The 20,037-nt window shown below is 51.5% G+C and overlaps 1 protein-coding gene across 1 annotated transcript in view; it reads right to left on the reverse strand.

Annotated features, from left to right (window-relative positions):
• Positions 1-4,250: 4,250 nt before the first annotated feature.
• Positions 4,251-20,037, reverse strand: part of EPAS1 (endothelial PAS domain protein 1) — an 82,817-nt gene continuing 67,030 nt past the window's right edge. Inside the window, exons 7-16 of the mRNA XM_025868895.2 lie at positions 18,916-19,022; positions 13,671-13,818; positions 12,765-12,979; positions 11,251-11,432; positions 10,681-10,791; positions 8,848-9,338; positions 7,923-8,049; positions 7,562-7,679; positions 7,075-7,242; positions 4,251-6,523 (exon numbers count right to left, since the gene is read on the reverse strand). Of these exons, the coding sequence (XP_025724680.1) occupies positions 6,372-6,523; positions 7,075-7,242; positions 7,562-7,679; positions 7,923-8,049; positions 8,848-9,338; positions 10,681-10,791; positions 11,251-11,432; positions 12,765-12,979; positions 13,671-13,818; positions 18,916-19,022 (1,819 nt within the window). The 3' untranslated portion in view covers positions 4,251-6,371. The remainder of the gene's footprint in view (positions 6,524-7,074; positions 7,243-7,561; positions 7,680-7,922; positions 8,050-8,847; positions 9,339-10,680; positions 10,792-11,250; positions 11,433-12,764; positions 12,980-13,670; positions 13,819-18,915; positions 19,023-20,037) is intronic.

Consider the following 20,037-nt stretch of genomic DNA (forward strand, 5'->3'; position numbering starts at 1 on the left):
AATTTACATAAAGTAAATTTTTTTCCAAAGTACAGTTGTATGATTTTGTACATGCAGATTTTCATAACTCCCACCACCGACAGGATATAGAATAATATAGACTAATACTCCAAAGAACTCTCCCATGCAGCCCCTCTATTCAAACTTCTCCCACCCCTGACCCCAGGCAACCAATGATCTGCTGTCTGTTCCTGTATTTTTTGCCTTTTTCAGAATGTCACATACATAGTATTATATAGACTGTACTGTTTGCTGCTGGCTTCTTTCACTCAGCCTAATACCTTTGCACTTCCTCCATGGTGCTGTGTGAATCGAGTTAGTCAGCTTCAGTTGCTGAGCCGTGTTCCATTGTAGGGATGGATTACAGTTTGTTTTGTTGTTGTTTTTAAAGATTTTATTTATCTGTCAGAGCACAAGCAGGGGGAGCGTCAGGCAGAGGGAGAAGCGGATGCGGGACTCGATCCCAGGACCCTGGGATCATGACCTGAGCAGAAGGCAGGCGCTTAACCTACTGAGCCACCCAGGTGCCCCCAGTTTTTTTTTTTTTTTTTTAATCCATACCCCTGTTGAACGACATTTGGGTTATTTCTAGTTCTTGATCATTACAACAGCATTATTCATAGATGTTTGGGGGCAGATGTTATGTAAATCTAAAGTTTTCACTTAAGACAAATACCTATTTATTTATGGTGTTGCTGGGTCATATGTGAGTATAAGTGAAATTTCAATTTTCAGTTTCTTCTCCTCTGACGATGACTATCTGCATGGTTCGCTTTCTGCACACCTCTCTCTGACCCCTCCCTGACCTCATTAGGACCTCTCGTTCACTGAACCTACTGATTTTTCACTGGTCATCCTCCTCATTTTTTTTCTTTCCTTCTCACACAACTTAGTTTTCATGGAACATCGTAATAGTCATTCTCCTGGAAACATTCCTAACTCCTTCTAACATGCTGTGCTGGCTGCCCCCCCCAACCTGGCAACCTCAACTAACCATCCATTCGGCCTCCCTTAGGGTAGAAGAGTGTGGTCAGAGAAAAACATACAACTGTGCCAGGGGTCGATTTGTGACCAAAATCTCAGGTGAGCCTCTGATACCATCGGCCTGGCCTCCTAAAATGAGGAATCCACACGTCTCTCTCCTTAGAACTCTGACAGCCCCTCCCCTTCTCATCGCTAATGGTCTTGCCTCCTCCATCGCTGTGGAGATGGAAACAATTAGATTGGAGGTTGTTCATCATCTTCCCCTCACCAATTGCACCTGACAGGTTGCAACCTTATTCTACTCTTTGCCTTCCCTCCTTTAAGGTGATGAACTGCCCATGTTTCTATCCACGCTGCAGTAGATCCCATCTGTGCCCATCCCACCTCCTCAATGAAATTATCCCGGCAACGATCTCTTCTCTTGCCCGCCTTAATCAGTTTCTCCCCCTGCCATCACTGTGCAAACACTCCATATGCTACAGCTCATCTTGAAATATAACTTCCCTGAGAAAAATCTGAAACTTCACGGGGGAGAAACCCAACAAATACCACCTCAGCCAACTGATGAAGGTTAACATCAACGGTGAGAAGTCACACTGATAGTATGTACCCTTGATACGATGGCATGAGACTGGGTCTTTACGTCCGCTGTCATCCCCACCCCCCGCAAGCCCATGATCTCTGTCTAACCATGACAATAACCTGTGACAAATCCAAATTGAAGGATGATGTTATATAAGAATATCTGAACAGCACTCCTCAAGACTGTCAAGGTCATCAACAACACGGGAAGTCTGGATGACTCCTGTTGATGGACCATGAAACTATCACCGTCTAGAGAAGCCTGAGGACACATGACAATTACATGAAATGTGGTATCTTGGATAGGATCCTGGAACAGAAAAGGAATCCATTAGACAAAAACTAAGGAAGTTTAAATCAAGTACAAATCTTAGATAATAAGAATGTTATCAATATTGGTTTCTTAGTTTGACATATGTACCACAATAACGTTAGCAATGGAGGGAACTGCGTGTACGGGCTCTCTATAATATTCTCACAACTTGTCTGCAAATCTAAAATTATTCTAAAACAAAAGTTCATTAAATATTAGAAAGCAAAACAGCTGCTTCTTCCAGCTTTACTCCATTTCCCTGCTTCCCTTCGCACGGAAACTTCCTGAAAGAGTTGTGTGTTGCTGTGGTCTCTATCCACTCTCTGCTCCAGCCAGCTCATTCTTCAACCACTCCCATCAAGCCGCTGTGCTGTGCTCTCTACCCAAAATGCATTGTGCAAGGTCAGTGAGGATCACCATGTTGCCAAACCCCAGAGCCAACTTTGTGTCCTTCTCTTACCTGATCTTTCAGCCGAGCGTGTGGCCCAGTTAACTGTTCCTCCTTCCTGGAACACTCCCTCCTCTTGGCTTTTGGGATGCAACACTCCTGGGTTTTTTCTACTTGCTGCTTCGGCTCAGCCTCTTGGCTGGCTCCTCCTCTGACTTTGACTAGCACTTACATGGCCTGGGGCTCTACCTTAGAACTGGACTGTCTGCCTCTGCTCTTACCTGCTGGGTAATTTAATCCAGTCTCATCGAGTTAAGTACAATTTACCTGCTGTTGATTCCCAAATTTCTATCTCCAGCCTTCACCTCTGAGGCAGGGACTCTTAACCATGCCCAGTGCCCAGGGAGGCAGACACAGGCTCGCAGGCATTAAGGGGCTTCCCCAGTTTACGCAGCTAGAAGCCACAGAGTGAGGGCCTGAGCCCAGGTCTGTCTGACTCCAGGCCTGTGCTGTGAGTGGCCAGGCTGCCGTCTCCCCAGACCCAGTGTCCTGCCTGCTCCCCGGCGTCGCCTGCATGTGCTGTTCTGGCCTTATGCCTTTGTCCTGCTCATCTGCCCAGTATTTGAGACAGGGACTACCTAAAAAAATGGTGGGCCCTGGGCCTCTGTCACGGTATACCACCTCATACAGGAGAATTACTCAGAATTGCTTTTGTTTCTGCTCTTAGCTGGTAAGCTCTTGAAGAGATCATGACTTCACCAAATGAGTATCATTTTAAAAAACCGCGTGTGAGAGTGAGTGTGTGTGTGTGTGTGGGGGGGTGGGTAGCATTAAAACTTTAAAAGTCTTGGCAAAGTCACAAGCAATCTGGATCCACCAGCACTTGGGCGTAATGTTAGGATCAGGGGTCTAAGGTGTAGAGAAGGGTCAGCTAGCTTTCTCTAAACATTTTCGGCTTTGGGGGCCCTCTGAGCTCCATCACAGAGCTCTGCTGGTATAGCAGGAAAGCAGCCATGGACAATATGGGAGCACACGGGCCTGGCTGCCTTCCAATACACTTGTGAATCCTGAAATTTGAATTTCATATCATTTTCCTGTGCCACAAAAGGTTTTCCTTCTTGTAATTTTGTTCAATTATTAAAACATTTTAAAAGCCATTCTTAGTGTGAAAGTTGTACAAAAATAAGAGACTAGATACCTGAAAAAAAGTCTTTTCTCCCGATTCTGCCTGGGTGGTCATGGAAGTGAAGGGATTGATTTCGATTTCACAAAGGCCACCGAGAGGCCAAGCAGTTCCCGCTGGGACCATGGAGTTCAAGGGAATATGCTGGAAAGGCTGGTTCTAAGACTGACGGTTGTGAGCAGAGGCTGCTGCTGGCTCTCTCCCCAGCCCCTGCATGACCCTATAGGGCAGCTGCCTGTTCATAAGCAGGGCACGACTTAGAAAAGTAAAATTTGAATTTGGGAACCATCATGCCCTGACTCTGCCTGAGGCAGTCTTGGCCCTTCCCCTCCCCCCTTTACATTCTCCCTGGTAAGGCCCCACTGGAGCCCTGCCACCTCCACACTGAGGTCCTCCCTGACTGCTGGTACCCATGCTGCCCCTTCAAACCTTCATCTCGAAGTGCAGACCGTTACATGTAGACCAGCACAGCTCTCACGCTGTTTCTTGTAGCCTTCTGAAAGCATGACCGTGACTTCTTTCCTTGGGGAACTCCCCCCCCCCCCGCCCGCCCCAGGGCACAAGAAAGGGCCCAGTGGCAGGCAGAAAACTAGGCGGAAATATGGCTGATACAACATGGCGCCCAGTCTTGAGCAGGTTCCCAAGTGTTCATGTTGTTGTCTCCTTCCTGTCGGCTGGCTCCATTGCCTCACAGAGATCGGGGTCGGCGTGCGTTGTCTGTAAACTATTGACTAGAGGCTTTGCTTTACATCGGTGTAGCCCGTGACAAAGCTCCACAAAACAAGAGCCACCAACAATGGTAGGATCAGAACACTTTAATAAGATATCAGTGTCAAAATACATTTCCTTATAAAGTTAAGCTCCTCTATAATAATGTTGTCAGTAGGAGTTTGACAATACAGTAATGTTCATGAACTCGTTATGTTGACAGGTAAGGTTAATATGAAGCTTGGAATATTTTTCAGAGTGTTTTAGTAAAACTGCAAGGGTAAAATGCCCTTAATGCTGAGGCAACACACACAGGAAATCAAACACCAGCGTTTACACGTCAGTAACCCTTCAAGTTCTGCCGCCGTGCGTGGGGCCAAGCGGTGGTGCTACAGTGTGATTTGGTCAAGGCAGTGACCAGGTCATTTTTCTCCTAGATTTCTTTTGAACTTCAGTTTTTTGTTGTGTTTTCGGCAATAAGTCCATCCAGCTTTACCAAATTCTTGGCCTGCCGTGCTTTGTGTGTGTTTCTAGAAATTTCCTCATTGTACCCAGGACAGAAGAGCTCCATGTGATTGGTATTTAAAAACCAAAAGGTATTGTCCCTCTTAACCAGTGGGTTATAAAGTGCTCTGAGAACACTTGATTTTCAGTGCTTCCTACCTGTGTAAGTCACTTCAGGTGACAGACCTTGGGGAAGGCCTGAGGCTAGGGGCCAACCAGGAAGTCTACCTGCTGCTCCTGGCGGGGCCACCTGACAGCAGGCTGAGGAAGGGGTGCGGGCCTGGTCAGGACCAGCTACACCCCCTTTCCGCACCCTCTCTCAGGCCAGCTCCATGTGCTCCAGGCTGGTAAGCTGGGAGGACCGTGGGCTGGATCACTGCACCATTTCTGAATCCTCACTTTCTTTCCTGAATTCCCACTGAAACCATCTCACGGTAATTCTGGAAATATCCAAATGTGCCACGTGAAAGACCTTTAGAGTCCCATAGCTCAGTGCACTTGAAGGGCTAGCAACAAAATCTGAAGAAAAATTAAAGCACTTCCCCTCCCTTAGATTCGCCCCACCCTCACCCCATAACATGCCATCAGACCCTCTTGGCAGCAATAATAATATACATACATACATACATACATAATACATATAGAACATGAGAAGACAGCTCGCAATGCTCCCAACACTTCATGATTCCACGTCTTGGATTGTTTGTCACGCCCATGGCATATCCCCAGAGCCAAAAGCGAGAGACCTTGAGCAGAGCTAGGGCAGACCCAGGGGAGTGCCGAGCGATTGCAGTGTCGGCAACACCAGGAGAGAGAAAACCAACACCTTATGAAAAATATCTTAAAGTGATTTTGTGAGCAGGATTCCATTTGTTTCTAAGTTTTTAGATATTACAAAGTACCCATATATATGATAAACACATTAACCCAGGTTTAAGTTTTTTTTTTTTTTTTTAAACTCAGTTATGTTTTTGAATAATAATCAACAAACAAATCCACCGAATGCGGGAGAACCACCCCAAACAGTGAGGGAAAAGCCACATTGCGCAACCTTCACAGACAACCACATACGCTGGAGTTCACCCTTCACATTTCTTTTTCCCAAAAGTTGTGTCAAGATTAGAGCTAAGGTAGACTTAAGAGAAAAAAGATGGAAATTTACCATAGGGTGATTAGTTTTAAGAGAGAAAGAAAGGAGAAGGGCTTTGAGAGGAACAGGCCACGAAAGTCCAGCTTGGATAGCAAAATTACTTTGTTTCTCTTTGGCAACAACAACAACAACAAAACCTTTTTTTAGTTAAATGAAGCCAAAGCTTTCCCGACAAGAGACCAGACTTAACACAGAACTTGTTAGTATGGATACTGTGCGTGTGAGAGAGCGAGACAAAGGGGCCCATGAATAATATAAATTAGAAGTACTCGAAGTTGGGAAAGAAAAATCTTACAAAATTTAAGAACATGTTCATTGACAGAATAAAACACAGCAGGGAAAACGGTGTATTTAAAAATACAGCTACTAAAGTGAGCATCTTTAGAAAAAGGCCACTACTTGGTGACGTGGGCAGGTTTGCCAGGCAGGTACATCTTGTAAAAAGTGTGTTGGTGTTAGAGATACCTAGTTGCAAAAGTAGACGTAGAGAGTGAAGCTGGCAGGGCGGTGTGGGCCGGCGGGGGGGGGGGTAGGGAGCCGCCCAAGGGGGAGCCCTGGCTCAGGTGGCCTGGTCCAGGGCTCTGAGGAGGTCCCCTCCTTGCAGGAGCGTGGAGCTTCCTGGCACCGGAACATTCACCTCACAGTCATATCTGGTCAATTCGGGCAGCAGGTAGGGCTCAAAGGAGGGCCCGAGCAGCCGACTGGCCATGCCTGAAAGAATGGTTGGTACCGTGTGTTTAAAGCTCTCAGTCAAACATTCCAAAAGGGTCTCTTCCATAAGAGGGCTTCTGGGATGTTTCCCCCAAGCCACCGATTATATTCATGTCAAATAGCAACCCTTCTGGGGTGGTATCTAGGATCTGTAAGATGGGAACAGACACAGGCAGTCCAGGGTAGAATGCGGGGTTGGGGGGGGGGTGTCTGGTGGCTAACCCTCCCAGAATTCTCCAGGCCACCCCGCGGCAGCGCGTTCTCTGTGCATGTCCTCAGCTCAGTCCTTGCCCGAAGGCAGAGCGATGCCCCTGCTGTGAAGGAGGCAGTAGGCAATATGGCACCCTGAAACCCTGAGCAGAAGACATGGGCCTGGGGACTCTTCGGTCCAAAGAGCCCTGGATGTCTCTTCTAGAACTCTGGGGGCAGACGGCATGCAGCCCCTGCTGTACTCCTTCTGGGAAAGGCAGCTGCCCTCCGGGGCGGCAGTCCCCTCCTCGTACTGAGCTGAGCCCTGCTGCCCAGAGGTTCCAGTTCCCGAACGCACTCACCTGACACCTTGTGAGCCGATGGCAGGCTGTAGTCCTGGTACGGAGGGGCGTAACACTGCGGGGGGAGACCCCTCTTGGCGTTCTCCCCAGGGCTCCCGGCAGAGGGTGGTGGTGGCAGGTGTCTCAGGGGCTGTCCGAGGCCCCTCATGGGATTTTGGGTGAACTCGTCTGAAAGACCAATGCCAGCAAGTGAGGGCAGTGCCAGGCCCAGGCAGGGGAGAGACTGCAAAACCCCTCGCAGCCCCCTTCCTTCACAAAAGGTGCTCAGAACGAGAGCCAGCTCCAGTGGCACCAGTGCCCAGCACGTCCTGACTGTATCATCTGAGCCTAGTGGGAAGGGGGAGGGGGTGTGCGCGGGGCGGCACGGGACCCTGGCCTGTTCCGCCAAGGCTCAGAGAGGCAGGTGCTGAGACCGTGGAGGAACGCAGAGGAGCCCCCGCAAAGGCTGTCCTCACAGCCCCCCAGGAGGCCTGGGCCTGCTGCTTACCACTGGGGAGGTTTGCGCTCAGCAGTTTGTCGGGCATCAGAGGGCAGCTCACGTTGCCCCTGAGGCTCTTCATCCTTTTCCACACCTGATGCGAAGTGCTGCTGCTCGATGGGTCCCCCTGGATGTAGAGGTGAGAAGGCCAGAGAACCAGGTCCTCAAACTGAGTCGGCGGTACGGTGGGCCTGCACCGGGGCTGGTGTGCTCTCTGAGAGGCCACATCCACACCCCTCCCCGCTGCCCCTGGCAGGCTCTCTGGGCCCTCACAGCCAGTGCAAGAGTTTCCTCCACACACAGCCGCGCCCCCCCTCCCGCCCCCCGGGGCTGTGGAGGGAACCCAGAGGGCGCCAGGCAGGTGGCTCACCCCACTCATGTCTTGGAAGGCTTGTTCCTCATATTCTCGCTGTCGCTTCAGCTTCAGCTTGTTGGCCAGGGCTACCATGGCTGGGCTCAGCACATCTGGGCCTTGGGGCCCAAAGCCCTTTGCAGACCTGCCAAGCCCGAGAGAGAGAGCTGTGAAGGAGGTGGGAGCCCTACACCCCTCCTGTTGTCAGTGCCTTCAGAGGGCCCTTCCAGAACTAATACTTGCCCGTGCTGGCTCAGAGTCCCAGAGGAGGGGTTAGTGGGCTTGAGATGCTGATGGTTCAAGTTACCTGTGCCTCCCTCCACATCTGCCTGCCGGCCCAGCTGTATCCGGGCAGCCTCATTTGTGGCTGCACAGTGGGTGACACTGGTCTTGAAAACCTGAGTCTTCTGTCCTCTCCCCGGCACTGCTGGGACAGCTCCCCAGTGAGGACGGGCAAGCGCCCCAGGGAGCGAGAAGCCACCGACCAACCACTGTGACTCGGCCCAGTGAGCGCCCCACTGGCTGACATGGGCCTTGCTGGGGAGATGGGAGGAGCCTGCAGAGGCTGCTGCAGTGGAACCAGGTACAGCCAAGAGGCAGGGGAGAAGCAAGCGCCTCTTTTATGCTTTTCTCAACCAGGGCTCCAGCAGAGAACCAGAAGGAGTCATTCAAATACTTGTGTGCATCTGTGCCTCGGCTGGTGAGCCCTGGTCTGAAGGGAGAGACAGTGGTGGTCAAGGCCCGCAGCGGGCCCCTTCTCTCTGCCTCGGGCCTGACAGAAATGTGTCCTCACATACCTCAGAGTGATTCCCCCAAGGCCTCCATCCCCAGAGCACAGGGAAGGCTGGGGCAAGGGAGGGACAGGGAACCTTTCTGGGCCCCCGGAGCTCCACCCCACCCCCTGCCGTGGGAGCCTCTGCAGACGCAGCCAAGGGAGGCTCACCTTTTCTTGAACATGGAGAGATGAGGTGAGGTGATGGGGGCGCCCAACGGTGATGGCCCCAAGGACTCCGTGTGCTGATCTGCAGCAGGCCACTTAGTGGGCCCAAAATGTAATGGTGGGTCAGGGGGCCACTGGGTGTTGGATCTGCCTCCCATGGAGGAGAGAGGGGTGCTGGTTTGGCCACAGCACGGTGGCAGTGACACCTTACTCCCGCCATCAAAGAAGATGGAGGACATAGGCTGGTGCTCAGGCTCTATCTTCTTGCTTCCCAGCTGCTGCTGATATTTGTCCAGGAGGAAGGGCCCATGGGAGGCCATTGGCGCCAGTGGCTGGAAGATGTTCGTCATGGTGCTGAAGCAGTGCTGGGGGGTGGACTGCGGCTTCTCCGGCAGGAGCCTCTCTTCGGGGCAGATGGGACTGAGCTGGAAGTCTTCACCGTCCATGGGGATGTAAGGTGCCAGGGTCTCCAAGTCCAGCTCGCTGAAGTCCGTCTGAGGAGAGAGCAGAGGCAAAGGCACAGTGAGGTGGGCATCACCTCGAGAATGCTATTCCAGCCCCTCCATGCCTCACAGCCCTGCGCGTGTCCTCCCTCTCCTGCACCCCTTCCCTTCAGCAGGGTCCCTCCCTTGCTCTAGCACAGCCTTTGATCCCTGGGGCCCACCACCAGAAAACTCAGATTTGTCTCCTGGCCTGGGATGCTAGCCTTTCCAGGGGTTTGTGCCCCAAATCTCCACGCTCCACTCGGTGGTCCCTGCACGTTCCCCATGGGTGACCCTGCCTTACCCCTCCTCTCTCCCGTCTCCTGTGGCCCCGGTGAGGCTGCCCCTGAGGCCCGTGGTGTACATGGTGGCTCGTGGGGAGCCAGAGACAGCTCTGCCCTCCTCTCCCGCACAGGCCTGAGCACAGAGTGCGTGCCCCGGCTTCATGTGTGGCCTGCTTGTACAGTAAGAACACCCTGCTGGCAGAGAGACTTTCACAAAAGGTCTCGGGCATCGTGCTTAAGCTCCCAGGGTCCTGCCAGGCACCACGGGGTGTACCCAAAAGCCCACGGCAAAAATGATGCCTTTGCTGGTGTGTGTGTGTGGGGGGGACAGTGGTGTGCAGCTTAGTGATGATGTGCTGCCTGGCACCATGGAAGAGTAGAAGCAGACAGAATCAAGTCCTGAGTAACAGACCCCTCAGGAGTTCAGAGGAGAGAGCAGGAAGGGTTCAAGTAGGGAAGTTGTGCCGAATTGCGGGAGCTTGCACCAGGCAGGCCGAAGAGACCAGCTGAGCAGCAAGGGGATTTGTTAGAAGAACTGGAACTAAAACAAAAGGGTCCTTAAACATCCACCCACTTCGTCCCTGTTTTTATAATTTTTCAGGAAAACCAGTCCCTTTCAAGGACACTGCCCATGTGCATTCCTGAAAAGTTGTGTGTAAATGAAAATCTCTGTCAGAGGTCCTTCTAAGATGCATTTAAAATAAAAGTTGCTATTTCAGAATCCAAAGATGAATGTGTGCGTGAGGAGAGTAATTGTCCCTTGTGTTTTATAAGCCTCTCACAATTCTGAATCTACTCTTTAAACACAGGGCTTCTTTAAGAAAGGATTCAGGTAGTTTGCTTTCTTGGTGCACATGAAAACCTGGCCTCAGTAAAGAGTGCACGAGCTGGATGGGGCCTGCAAAGCAGAGGACAGAGGTGGGAGAAGGGGACTACCCCAGGCTCCCCTTCCCATGTAAGACCAGGGCCTTGGCCAAGTGCCCCCACGGGTCTCTGCAACAAAGGGACGCGGCTGCAAGAACGGGTGTGAGCCTTCACCACCCACCAGCGGGCAGGCACGGCCCGTCTACCTGGGTGCCGCCCTGGTCCTTTGCCTCTGTATCCATCGTGAAGAGCTTCTCGATCACTTCAATCTTCAGATCATCATTCAGGGATGTGTAATAGTCTCCGGGGCTGCTGGGCTGGGGGCCAGGAAGGAGAGCGACCAAGTCAAGAGGAGGGCACTGCTCTCCCCAGAAGTCCAAGGTGAAAGGAGCAATACATGCCTACACTCCCAGATTCATCCCCAGTCCGCGGCACAAGTATGTGGAGAGGGACCCCTCCTTACAAGAAGGCCATGGCCGGCGGGGCTCGGGGAACTACAGCTCTGTGCCCCCAGCAGGACAGTGACGGCCCTGCCTGGGGCCTGAGCTATGGGCTCAAAGCTATGTGCCCCTCAGCCCCCAGCTTCAAGGAACCTGGCATTTAGATGGGGGTGCACACAGAGCACATGGCTGGAACAGCGGGCAGTAAGTGTCCCCATGCCCCTAGGGGGACTCCGGGCCGTATGCCTAGGTGGGCCATCTACTCGGCCATCCTGCAGCAGCCAAAAGGGGCAGCCCACCCTTTCCATGCCCGCACCCCAAGGCAGGGTTGCTCACCGTGGAGCAGCTGCTGCTGCTGCTGCCACTTGGGGTGGCGCTGCCAGAGGCCGCCGCTTGGGGCACGGTGAAGGCGGGCAGGCTCCCCGGCTCGCTCTGGCTCCTCGGCTCTCTGGGCCACGGCTGGCTTGGGGGCAGCAGGGTGCTGCCGTAGGATGAGGCCTCCTCGAAGGTCTGGCTCCCTGTGGAGACATGGGCCCGGCTGGTTACCACCCACAACCCCTGGCCTTACCCCCGGGCACAGAAAGCCCAGGGGGTGCATGGAAGGTCCTCGGAGGGTCGGAAAGCATGTCTGGGGCTTTCAGCCTCCGAGGCCCCACTGCAACTACGGGCCCTGAACCGGGATTGTGAGGCAACGAACTGCCTCCCTTGGAAGGGAGGGCCCTTCTGGAGCGTTTCCTTGTCAGAGACTACAGGTAACTAGGGCCCGCCTCCTTGACAAGGGGTCGGGAATGTCCACGAGGAGGAGGTTGTAAGAGTTCCTCAGTCCTGCCACAACACAGGGCCACTGCGAGACCTCTCATCCCGGGGCCACTACCCTTTACAGTTTCTGAAGTCGCAATCCCCGCGTGGCCTCTCCAGAGCACTTCCAAAGAGGCCAAGCCAGAGTAGGGTGAGCAGGGGGAGGTGCTGCTAGCCCTCGGGCAGGCACAGGAGGCCGGGGAGGGTGATGGGGGTCACAACCTGGGAACAAGGGGCTTCCCAGGTACACATCGAAGGTGTTTCCAGAATGGGAGGGGGACAGGGCCGAAAACTCTGCCTGGGGCCACACATCTGGACATGCCAACATTTTAACTTTTAAGAACAGGTGCACAGGGTCGGGGGAAGGGCAGAGGGAGAGAGACTCTCCAACAGACTCCACGCCCAGCACCGAGCCCAACATGGGGCTTGATCTCACCACCCCTGAGATCATGACCTGAGCCGAAATCAAGAGTTGGATGCTTCACCGACTGAGTCGCCCAGGCGCCCCGTGCACAGGCCAGCATTTTAAAGAAATACTGCATATAAGGACTTCATCCTGGGCCAGCATTTTTTCTCCCTCCACTTTTCTGGAATTATTTCTCCTACCATTTCAGCCTGGCCCTCTCCCTAAACGAGCAATCTGTCCTTTAAGGCCCAGGAGGAGCCACCCTCTCTGTGAAAACACAGCAGCAGCCTTAGAGCATCTCTCTCGTTGCCCCCTCCCTCATGTCAGACTCCACCCCCCACTTCCCACCCCCAACCCCCCACCCCCCGTGCTGGAGAATCTACTGGCTACTCAGGAGAGAGTCCCCAAAGCCTCTGCCCGTTCGGCACTTTGCAGAGTCCGAGGTAGGACCCTCTTACTCCGCACCAGATGCGCGCATCGGTCTCTGGCACTCAGCAGAGAGTCTGGCCTCCGACAGAGGATTCACAGGGCCAGGGAAGGGGCAGGGGTTGAGGAACCCCTAAGCCAGGGAGGCCTGTTACAGTTAGAACCTCCTCCCCACCCAGAGAGGGTTGAGCAGTCCCCTGTTCAGCTCAGAAGCACCCACCGAAATCCAGAGAAACGATGACATCTCCTGCAGTGGGCGCTAGCTGGGCTAGCTCCTCGGGCTCCTCCTTCAGCTTGGTGAACAGGTAGTTACTCTTGTCAGACACCGCCACCTCCCCACTGCTGTCAAAGATGCTGTTCATGGCCATCAGGTGGGGCTTGAACAGGGATTCCGTCTGGTCCATGGAGAACACCACGTCGTTCTTCTCGATCTCACTGATGGGACCAGAGGTGCTTCAGACCTTCCACATTTTCTAGCAAAATCCTGTTATACCCCCGGACATATGGAAAGCCAGATAGCTAACCCTCTCAGCCGAAAACACGGGTATGGATGCCGTGCCAGCATTTTGTAAAGAAGCACACAGTGAAGTTTGGAATCATGGAGGCAGCAACCCTGAGCATGCCCTCCGGATGTGGATGTCTCTGGGATGTTCTTTTATTACTGGGCGTGCGCTGCACTGTTCACACGGGTGTGAGGGCTCTATTTCTGTTTTACTCTAGCGGTGACCATCTCCACCATTCTCCCCAGGCACTATGGAGTGAAGCTGTTACATCTTCTCCCAGAAAGCCCAAGCAATATCTCCTTCCTTGCTCCCCATTCAGAAAATACTCATTAAGTGGCAACTATGCTATCTGCCTCCCCACGTGGGTCAGAGGCCTGACATAGATGACAGATGGGGGGAGGAAACACAGAAAAAAAAAAAAATCACCGGGAAGGGGCAACCCCAGGTGTCCTACAGTTCCCGAGACAGCCATGAAAATCCTGTAGGTCCTAAGGATTGGCACAAAGAGCTTGCAAGAGGCAGTGCCCAGGTTCCGGCAGGTCTGCGTTTCCTCGGCCTGCTGCCCTCCGTCTGGGGAGCTCAGGCATCCTGCACACCCCGCCCTGCGGCCCTCACATGCTTACCTCAGGACGTAGTTCACGCACATGATGCACTGGGGCTGCAGGTTGCGAGGGTTGTAGATGACTGTCCCCTGGGTCTCCAGCCACACGTAGCCCCCGTGCTTTGCAAGCATCCGGTACTGGCTGCTCACCACCTGCCCTTTGGTGCACACTAGGGGAGGAGAAAAGGAGCCCAAGGTCAGGGAGGCTGGGGAGTGAGACCTCATGGGGAGGGCGGTCTACGGGGAAACAGACAAGACCGGGCACCAGGACACAAGGACCTCCTGACTTCTTTCCTCTTCCAGATTATTCTAAATGCTCATTTAACATTTCTTTTACTGTAAGAAAGCACTGGGAAGGTGTCCCACATTGCCCAGTCCAGAAGGCTTCATCTGCTCCCATTAAAAAGGAATCAATAAATCTCTTTAAATTAAAGTCTACTAATGTCAGAATTTCTGGTAGTTTTCCCAACCGTCCATCTACTTTCATTCCTTGGGCATTCATTCTTCAGAATCCTAGCTCCGAACTCCTCAAATCACAGAGAACTGGAAGAGGCATGATGGAAGCATTAGGAAATCTTGCTAGCATGGGGACTCTGGGAAAAGCACAGTCCCTCTTAGTTTTGGTTTCCTCCTCTGCAAAATGAGGTGTGGATAAAAATAGTAGTAATGATGATAATGCTCCTTATTAGCTAGCCGGCATACGACAGCTGTTCACACTGAGGACCACATCTGCCTGGCTCGCTGATCAGGTGCAGAAACGCGGATTGAATGTCCTGGACAAATGCTGTATAGGAAAAGCCACCTCTTACCCGGGACTGTAGAGAACGTTGCGAGGGGCCCCACGGGAGACTATCCAGATTCTCGGTAAACGTGGAGAACTGCATTCCGTTCTCCCGGTAGGCTCGGGGGCCACCTCCCCATTCACCAGGCTTGCGAGGCTGAGGAGGGCAGCTTGGTTCCTACTAAGGCCGCTTGTGGTCCTTTACTTTTATGTTCTTCTGGGCACATTTTACCCACTTCAAAAATTGAACAAGCACCTACCTCCAAGGTGCAGGAAGTATTAACTTACTTGTATGCAGTGCTTTGCAGGGTTCAAAACTGCCTCAAGATGAACTCATTGCTGCAAAGCAATTAGAACTGCCTGGCACATAAGTCGTCTGTAAGGATCAGTGTTACCATCAGCTTGTGTAATTCGCAATGACACCATGAGGTGTCTATCACGATTCCATGTTTTACATCTGAAGACACTGAGGCTGAGAACTCCCGGGTAATTTGCTGAAAGGGCCCCTCAGTGGAAACAGTAGACAGGATCACAGTCTAAATGTGAGACTCCCAATCTAAGCTTCTGTGGTTTGGTTTTCATTTTTAAAATCAACTTCAGTGAGGTTTAGTTGACCTTCAATTTAAAAATACAACTATTTTAAGGACACAGTCCAACGAGTTTTGACAAATGTACATGAGACTGTCACCACAAAGGTAAACAACTTTCCCATCAGTCCGCCACCTCTGAATTCCTTAGGCCTCCTGCCAGGTCATCCCCATTGCCACCCCTGGTCCCAGGCTACCCCTGATCTGGTTTCTGTCACTATATGTTGCTCTTCTCTCCATCTGCATATAAGTGGACTCATACAAGAGTATGTACTCTTTTGTGTCTGGCTTCTTTTCACTCAGCATGTTTTCCAGATTCCTCAGGGTGATGCAGGTATTCAGGGTTTGTTCCTTTTTATTGCTGAGTTGTATTCCATTGTATGGAGGTACCATAATTGGTTTATCCATTCACCTGTAGATGGATGTTTAAGTTGTTTTCAGTTTTTTCGGTTATTACGAATAACGCTGCTATAAACATTGGTGTACGCATCTTTGTATGGACACACATTGTGAGTGTAGCTAGGGGGGCGGTGGTGAGATCACCAGCTCAGTACATGCTTCCTTTGTAAGAAGCTGCCACGTTCTTTTCCAGAGTGGCGTGTCACCCTAGTCTAGTCTTTCTGAACACAATACTGGGCCGCAGAGAGGATAGATGTCACCTGCTTTGGACGTGGAAGAACTAAGGCCAGGGGGACTGTGACCTGCTTAACACGACGCAGGACAGGAGCGACGCACTCTGCGTGGGACAATGGCACTCCCAGCCCCGCACTCTCTGGCTACGACCCCCAGGGCTGCCATTCACTGGGAAGCCTCGATTTGCTGTGTCTGTGGTCCTGCATCGTCATGGGCCCCTCGGCCAAAGAAATCACTGCTGTCCTCCCTGGGGGGAGGTGCCCCACTGAGGCCCCCTTGCTGCAGAAAAACCATTCTTGCACAATTTCAAGTGCCTGGAATTAACTTATTTAGACGGATCTTAATGCAGACAAAGTTCAGGGCTCCTATTCTTTTTGATTAAGCAGTACAGTGAGCAAAGGTCTTAACTGCATTTCTAGTGATTGCAGGCGAGGGCCTGCTCTGACAGTACAATATAATTACGTCTGCTTTCTAACCATCTGTTCATTAACGCCAGCCTTGGTGAGGGGCCTGCTCCTTGGTAGATAGGCCGTTTATGGCCTTTAATCTTGTTTTCCTAAGAGCACATAATGTCCTCACACAACAAAGAGAAACCGCCCCCCCCCCAACTCTCCCCAACCCCTACCCCTGACAGGAACGATGTATAAATTACTAATCCATTTGGAAATGATGGCTTTCAATTATCTAAATCTGGTTTGAGGACAGAGCTTCCCCACTCATTTCGACAGTAAACGTTCACAGGCTAAAACACACCTTCGTGTGGAAACTCAGGATGCTGGTGTATAAACCTGGACCAGCCTCCAAGTTGGGCCTCCAATTATCCCACCGCATTAGTGTGAGTCTGTGGTACAACTTTATTTGCACAAACCCGACACACACACACACACACACACACACACACACACACACACGTGGAGAGACAGAAATAGATGCTTCTGTTTTAGCTGGCATTAACCCAATTTCCAACCCACACAGACTTCCCTTTGCTGGATTTGGGTTTGCTGGCTGGGTATGAGGCCGCTGAGCTCAGGGCAGCTTTACTTGGCTCCATCAGGGGAAGAAGAGAGCCTGTGATTTCTCTCCAGGTGTGAATTACCTTTAAGTGTGCCTAATGCTTCAATATATGGATTCAATAAAAAGCACCATATTTCCCCTGGAGTCAGCAGGAAACTGATATGACAAATTTTTATCCCAGCTCTGTTTTAAGGGTCAAAGATTTTTAAGAAGGAGGAGAAAATCCTTTTTCTATGCCCAGTGAGAAGTTATCATTTTTGTTCCTTTTGATAGCAGTTTCCTCAGCTCTTCTACCCCAGAAAACAAAGTATAATACTGTCCCCTCCAGGAACTCCCAGAAACTTTTACTATTGTCCCCTGCTTTGACTTCACCCTTGGCTGAGGAAAAAAGCTGGACTTTTCCCCAATTTTACATGTAAAGGAGGAAAGGCCCAGAAAGCCAGACCCTGGGAAATCCGTGGGTCAGCTGGGCCAGAGCCCAGGCCCCAGAGTCACAGTGTTGGGATGACTTTGGGAACAAGAACTACCGAGTAACAGAAAAGCATGGGGAATCCCAGCATGAAGGCTGGAACCACATCCCACAATTTCAAAGCTGGGGCAGGCTAGGGCTGGGTCACATCCACATGAAGGCACTTCACCTCCCTCCCCCATTCTCTGGGTCCCCGAATGGGGCTGAATCTAGGCTGGTTGGTTGGTTGGTTTTTTGCCAGACAGCATAGTGAAACACTTCTCTGAGATATCATAAGGGGCCCTCTTGTACTGTCAGCTCAAACCCCAAAGCCGCGAGGAAAAAGCAGAGAAATTAGAAAGAGAAGATTCTCATTCCATCAGAGGATATGAACTGCGCTCACGTACAGTTTATGGGGTTGCTAATCTGCTGGCTGCTCTGAACTCAGCTGTCCTAACCTTAAGACAGATGATGGATTTGGAAACAATGGACAAATGGCAGCATCTCCATTTTCTCCACTGCCACCCCAAGCCACAGCTAATCCTGGGGGCCCAAGACCAGCAGGGCCACCGGCAAGCTTTAGACTTACCTTACCCATTTTTAATCCTCCTACAATCTTCTCGGCACCTCTGTCTGCACCACTGTCAGCACTTATTTTGAAGCATTCTTTCCCAAATTTGTGTGTTGCCTTTGGGTTTATTGCGGACTTAGTGCCTACATTTTATCAAGTAGTATGCCAGATACTGAGGCTAAAGAGCTGAGCCACCTGCTCCCACAGAGTTCACAACCCTCCTTCTCCTTCCGTTGGGGAGCAATCCTACAGATTTCTATGTCCCCCAGTGGGCCAAGTATAGGGGTATCAACCCAGAGTCCTTGCATGTTGATGGGCGGCATGGACTCAAGGATGTCTTGGATCACCTGCAAACAGGAAGGCTGCATTGGGAATATGGCCAAGTGAAGGCACTAGAATTGCCCTGTCCTGTGGGGCAGCCGCTAGTCAAGTGTGGCAATTTAAATTTAAGTAAAATTAAATTTTGAAAAATTCAATTCCTCAGGTGCACTAGACATTTCATGTGGACTATGCAGATGCAGAACATCTCCCTTGCAGAAAGTTCTATTGGACAGTGCTGTTCCAGGATCCTTTCATAACTCAGGTTTTCTTTCAAAAGTTGCAAAGCACTGGTTTGCCTGGACAGCCTCCGACTGAGTTCTCTAACCCAGCAAGTGAGCTGTTGGAGAACCAAGGCCTACCTCAACACACCTGTGAAGTGGCTGCCCTACTACTTTCACCTGTTGAGCCCCATCCTCCTCCCCCCATGCTTCAAGGTTCCAACTCAAGGGCTCTGTCCTTTCCTTTCCTGAACTCTCCCAGGTCTCCTCTTCTCGGGTGTACCTGCTTCTACAGCCCACAACCCAGGTGACTCTGTGTCCTCTTGTGTTGTTCTCTACAGGGCTGTCCCACAGGGTTGTGCCAACTGCTGGCCGCACAGGGCGCTGGGTGGAGATGGAACGTGGGGACCGAGATTCAGCCCACCTTCTACTCTCTAAGCTGTGGGCCGTGGTATGGGTGTGTCCCCTCAGAGGAAGGGGCCCTTTTCCTAATTTGCGCGAAGTTGTCATCTGGGCTGGTGCCTGCCTCGGATTTCTAACCATCCTGAGGGCACAGGTCTTGTCTGCCACACAAGATGGTGGCTCTGTGAAGGAGGGAAGCAGGTCTTCTCTGGTCTCACTGGTCACACCTCACTCAGGGCCACATTCCACAGATACAAGGGAGCCACCGATACAGCGTACGCCAGGAACTTACGGTTCTGGTGACTTTTGGTCATGTTCTCTGAGTCCAAAGCATGGTAAAACTCATAGGCTGAGCGGCCAAGCAATTCCTCAGGGTGGTAACCAACTAGTTCTGTGATTCTGAATTAAAAAAAAACAACAAAAAACAAAAAAAACAACAAATAAACAAGAACAACAACAAAAAACAACCGTGTGGGAAGAGAGACTATATGCATGTGGGCAGGGGCTCAAGAAGCTAAACCCAGAAGGTGTCCTCTTGTGCAGGAAGATTTACCAGAAGGTAAATCAAATGCGCACATTCAGATGAAAACACTCCAGGCTTCCTGGTCATCCCATCCATCCAGGTTAAAAAAAACATGGTGGTCAACCTGCAGCTGTGGCTCCACCCCACCCCCACTCTTCCTGCACTTCCTGAAGTCGTGTTTGGAGAGTCAGGGGATTCCCTATCCCCCACCTCCAATATACACATACACCCAGGCTCCCGACAACCCCTGGAAGGGGCTCTCACACCCTCCACCCCCTGGTTTTTGCTGAAGAGAGAGATCCAGGGAGAGCAGACAATCTGCTTGATGTCTACACAAGTGTCCCAGGACGGAACAAGAACGAAAACCAGGCTTCTAGACGACCAGATCAAGCTTATGTTCCTACTGGGGGATACAAATGAAAAGTGAAAATGGTGTGGCCTCTGTGGGGAGGACTGTGGAGACGACCTTTGTGTGGTAAGCAGTGAGTGAGGAGGAACCCAGGCAGGAGAGCCCGCCCTGGCTGTTTGATCTTCACTCCTCCGAGTACTTTTCCTCAGGTCCTGCCTGGTGACCTCAGGTACTTCTTGCACATTAGGCTTGCCTTCCATGGTATTTTACCTGCCCCTCCCCATTTCAAGGAAAGGGGGGGTGGGGAGGAAGTGCTGAGAGGAAGAAATATAAAATCAACGTATTAGAAATGTGCCTCCTCATTATACTCCTGTAAATGGGCAGCTCTGAAAATGATAGGGCCCGGCCGTCCCAAATGTCCCTTTCTTCTTCCCGTAACATGTCTAGGTTACATGGGAAGTGGCCAGAAAACAGACAAATGTGGAGAACCATGAAGGATCACTTAACACTTAGGACTCTTTGCTCTATACCAGAATCATTAA

The sequence above is a fragment of the Callorhinus ursinus genome, unplaced genomic scaffold, assembly GCF_003265705.2.
Source record: "Callorhinus ursinus isolate GAN/ISIS: 27379988/994484 unplaced genomic scaffold, GSC_fseal_2.0 scaffold10, whole genome shotgun sequence".
Taxonomy (NCBI): domain Eukaryota; kingdom Metazoa; phylum Chordata; class Mammalia; order Carnivora; family Otariidae; genus Callorhinus; species Callorhinus ursinus.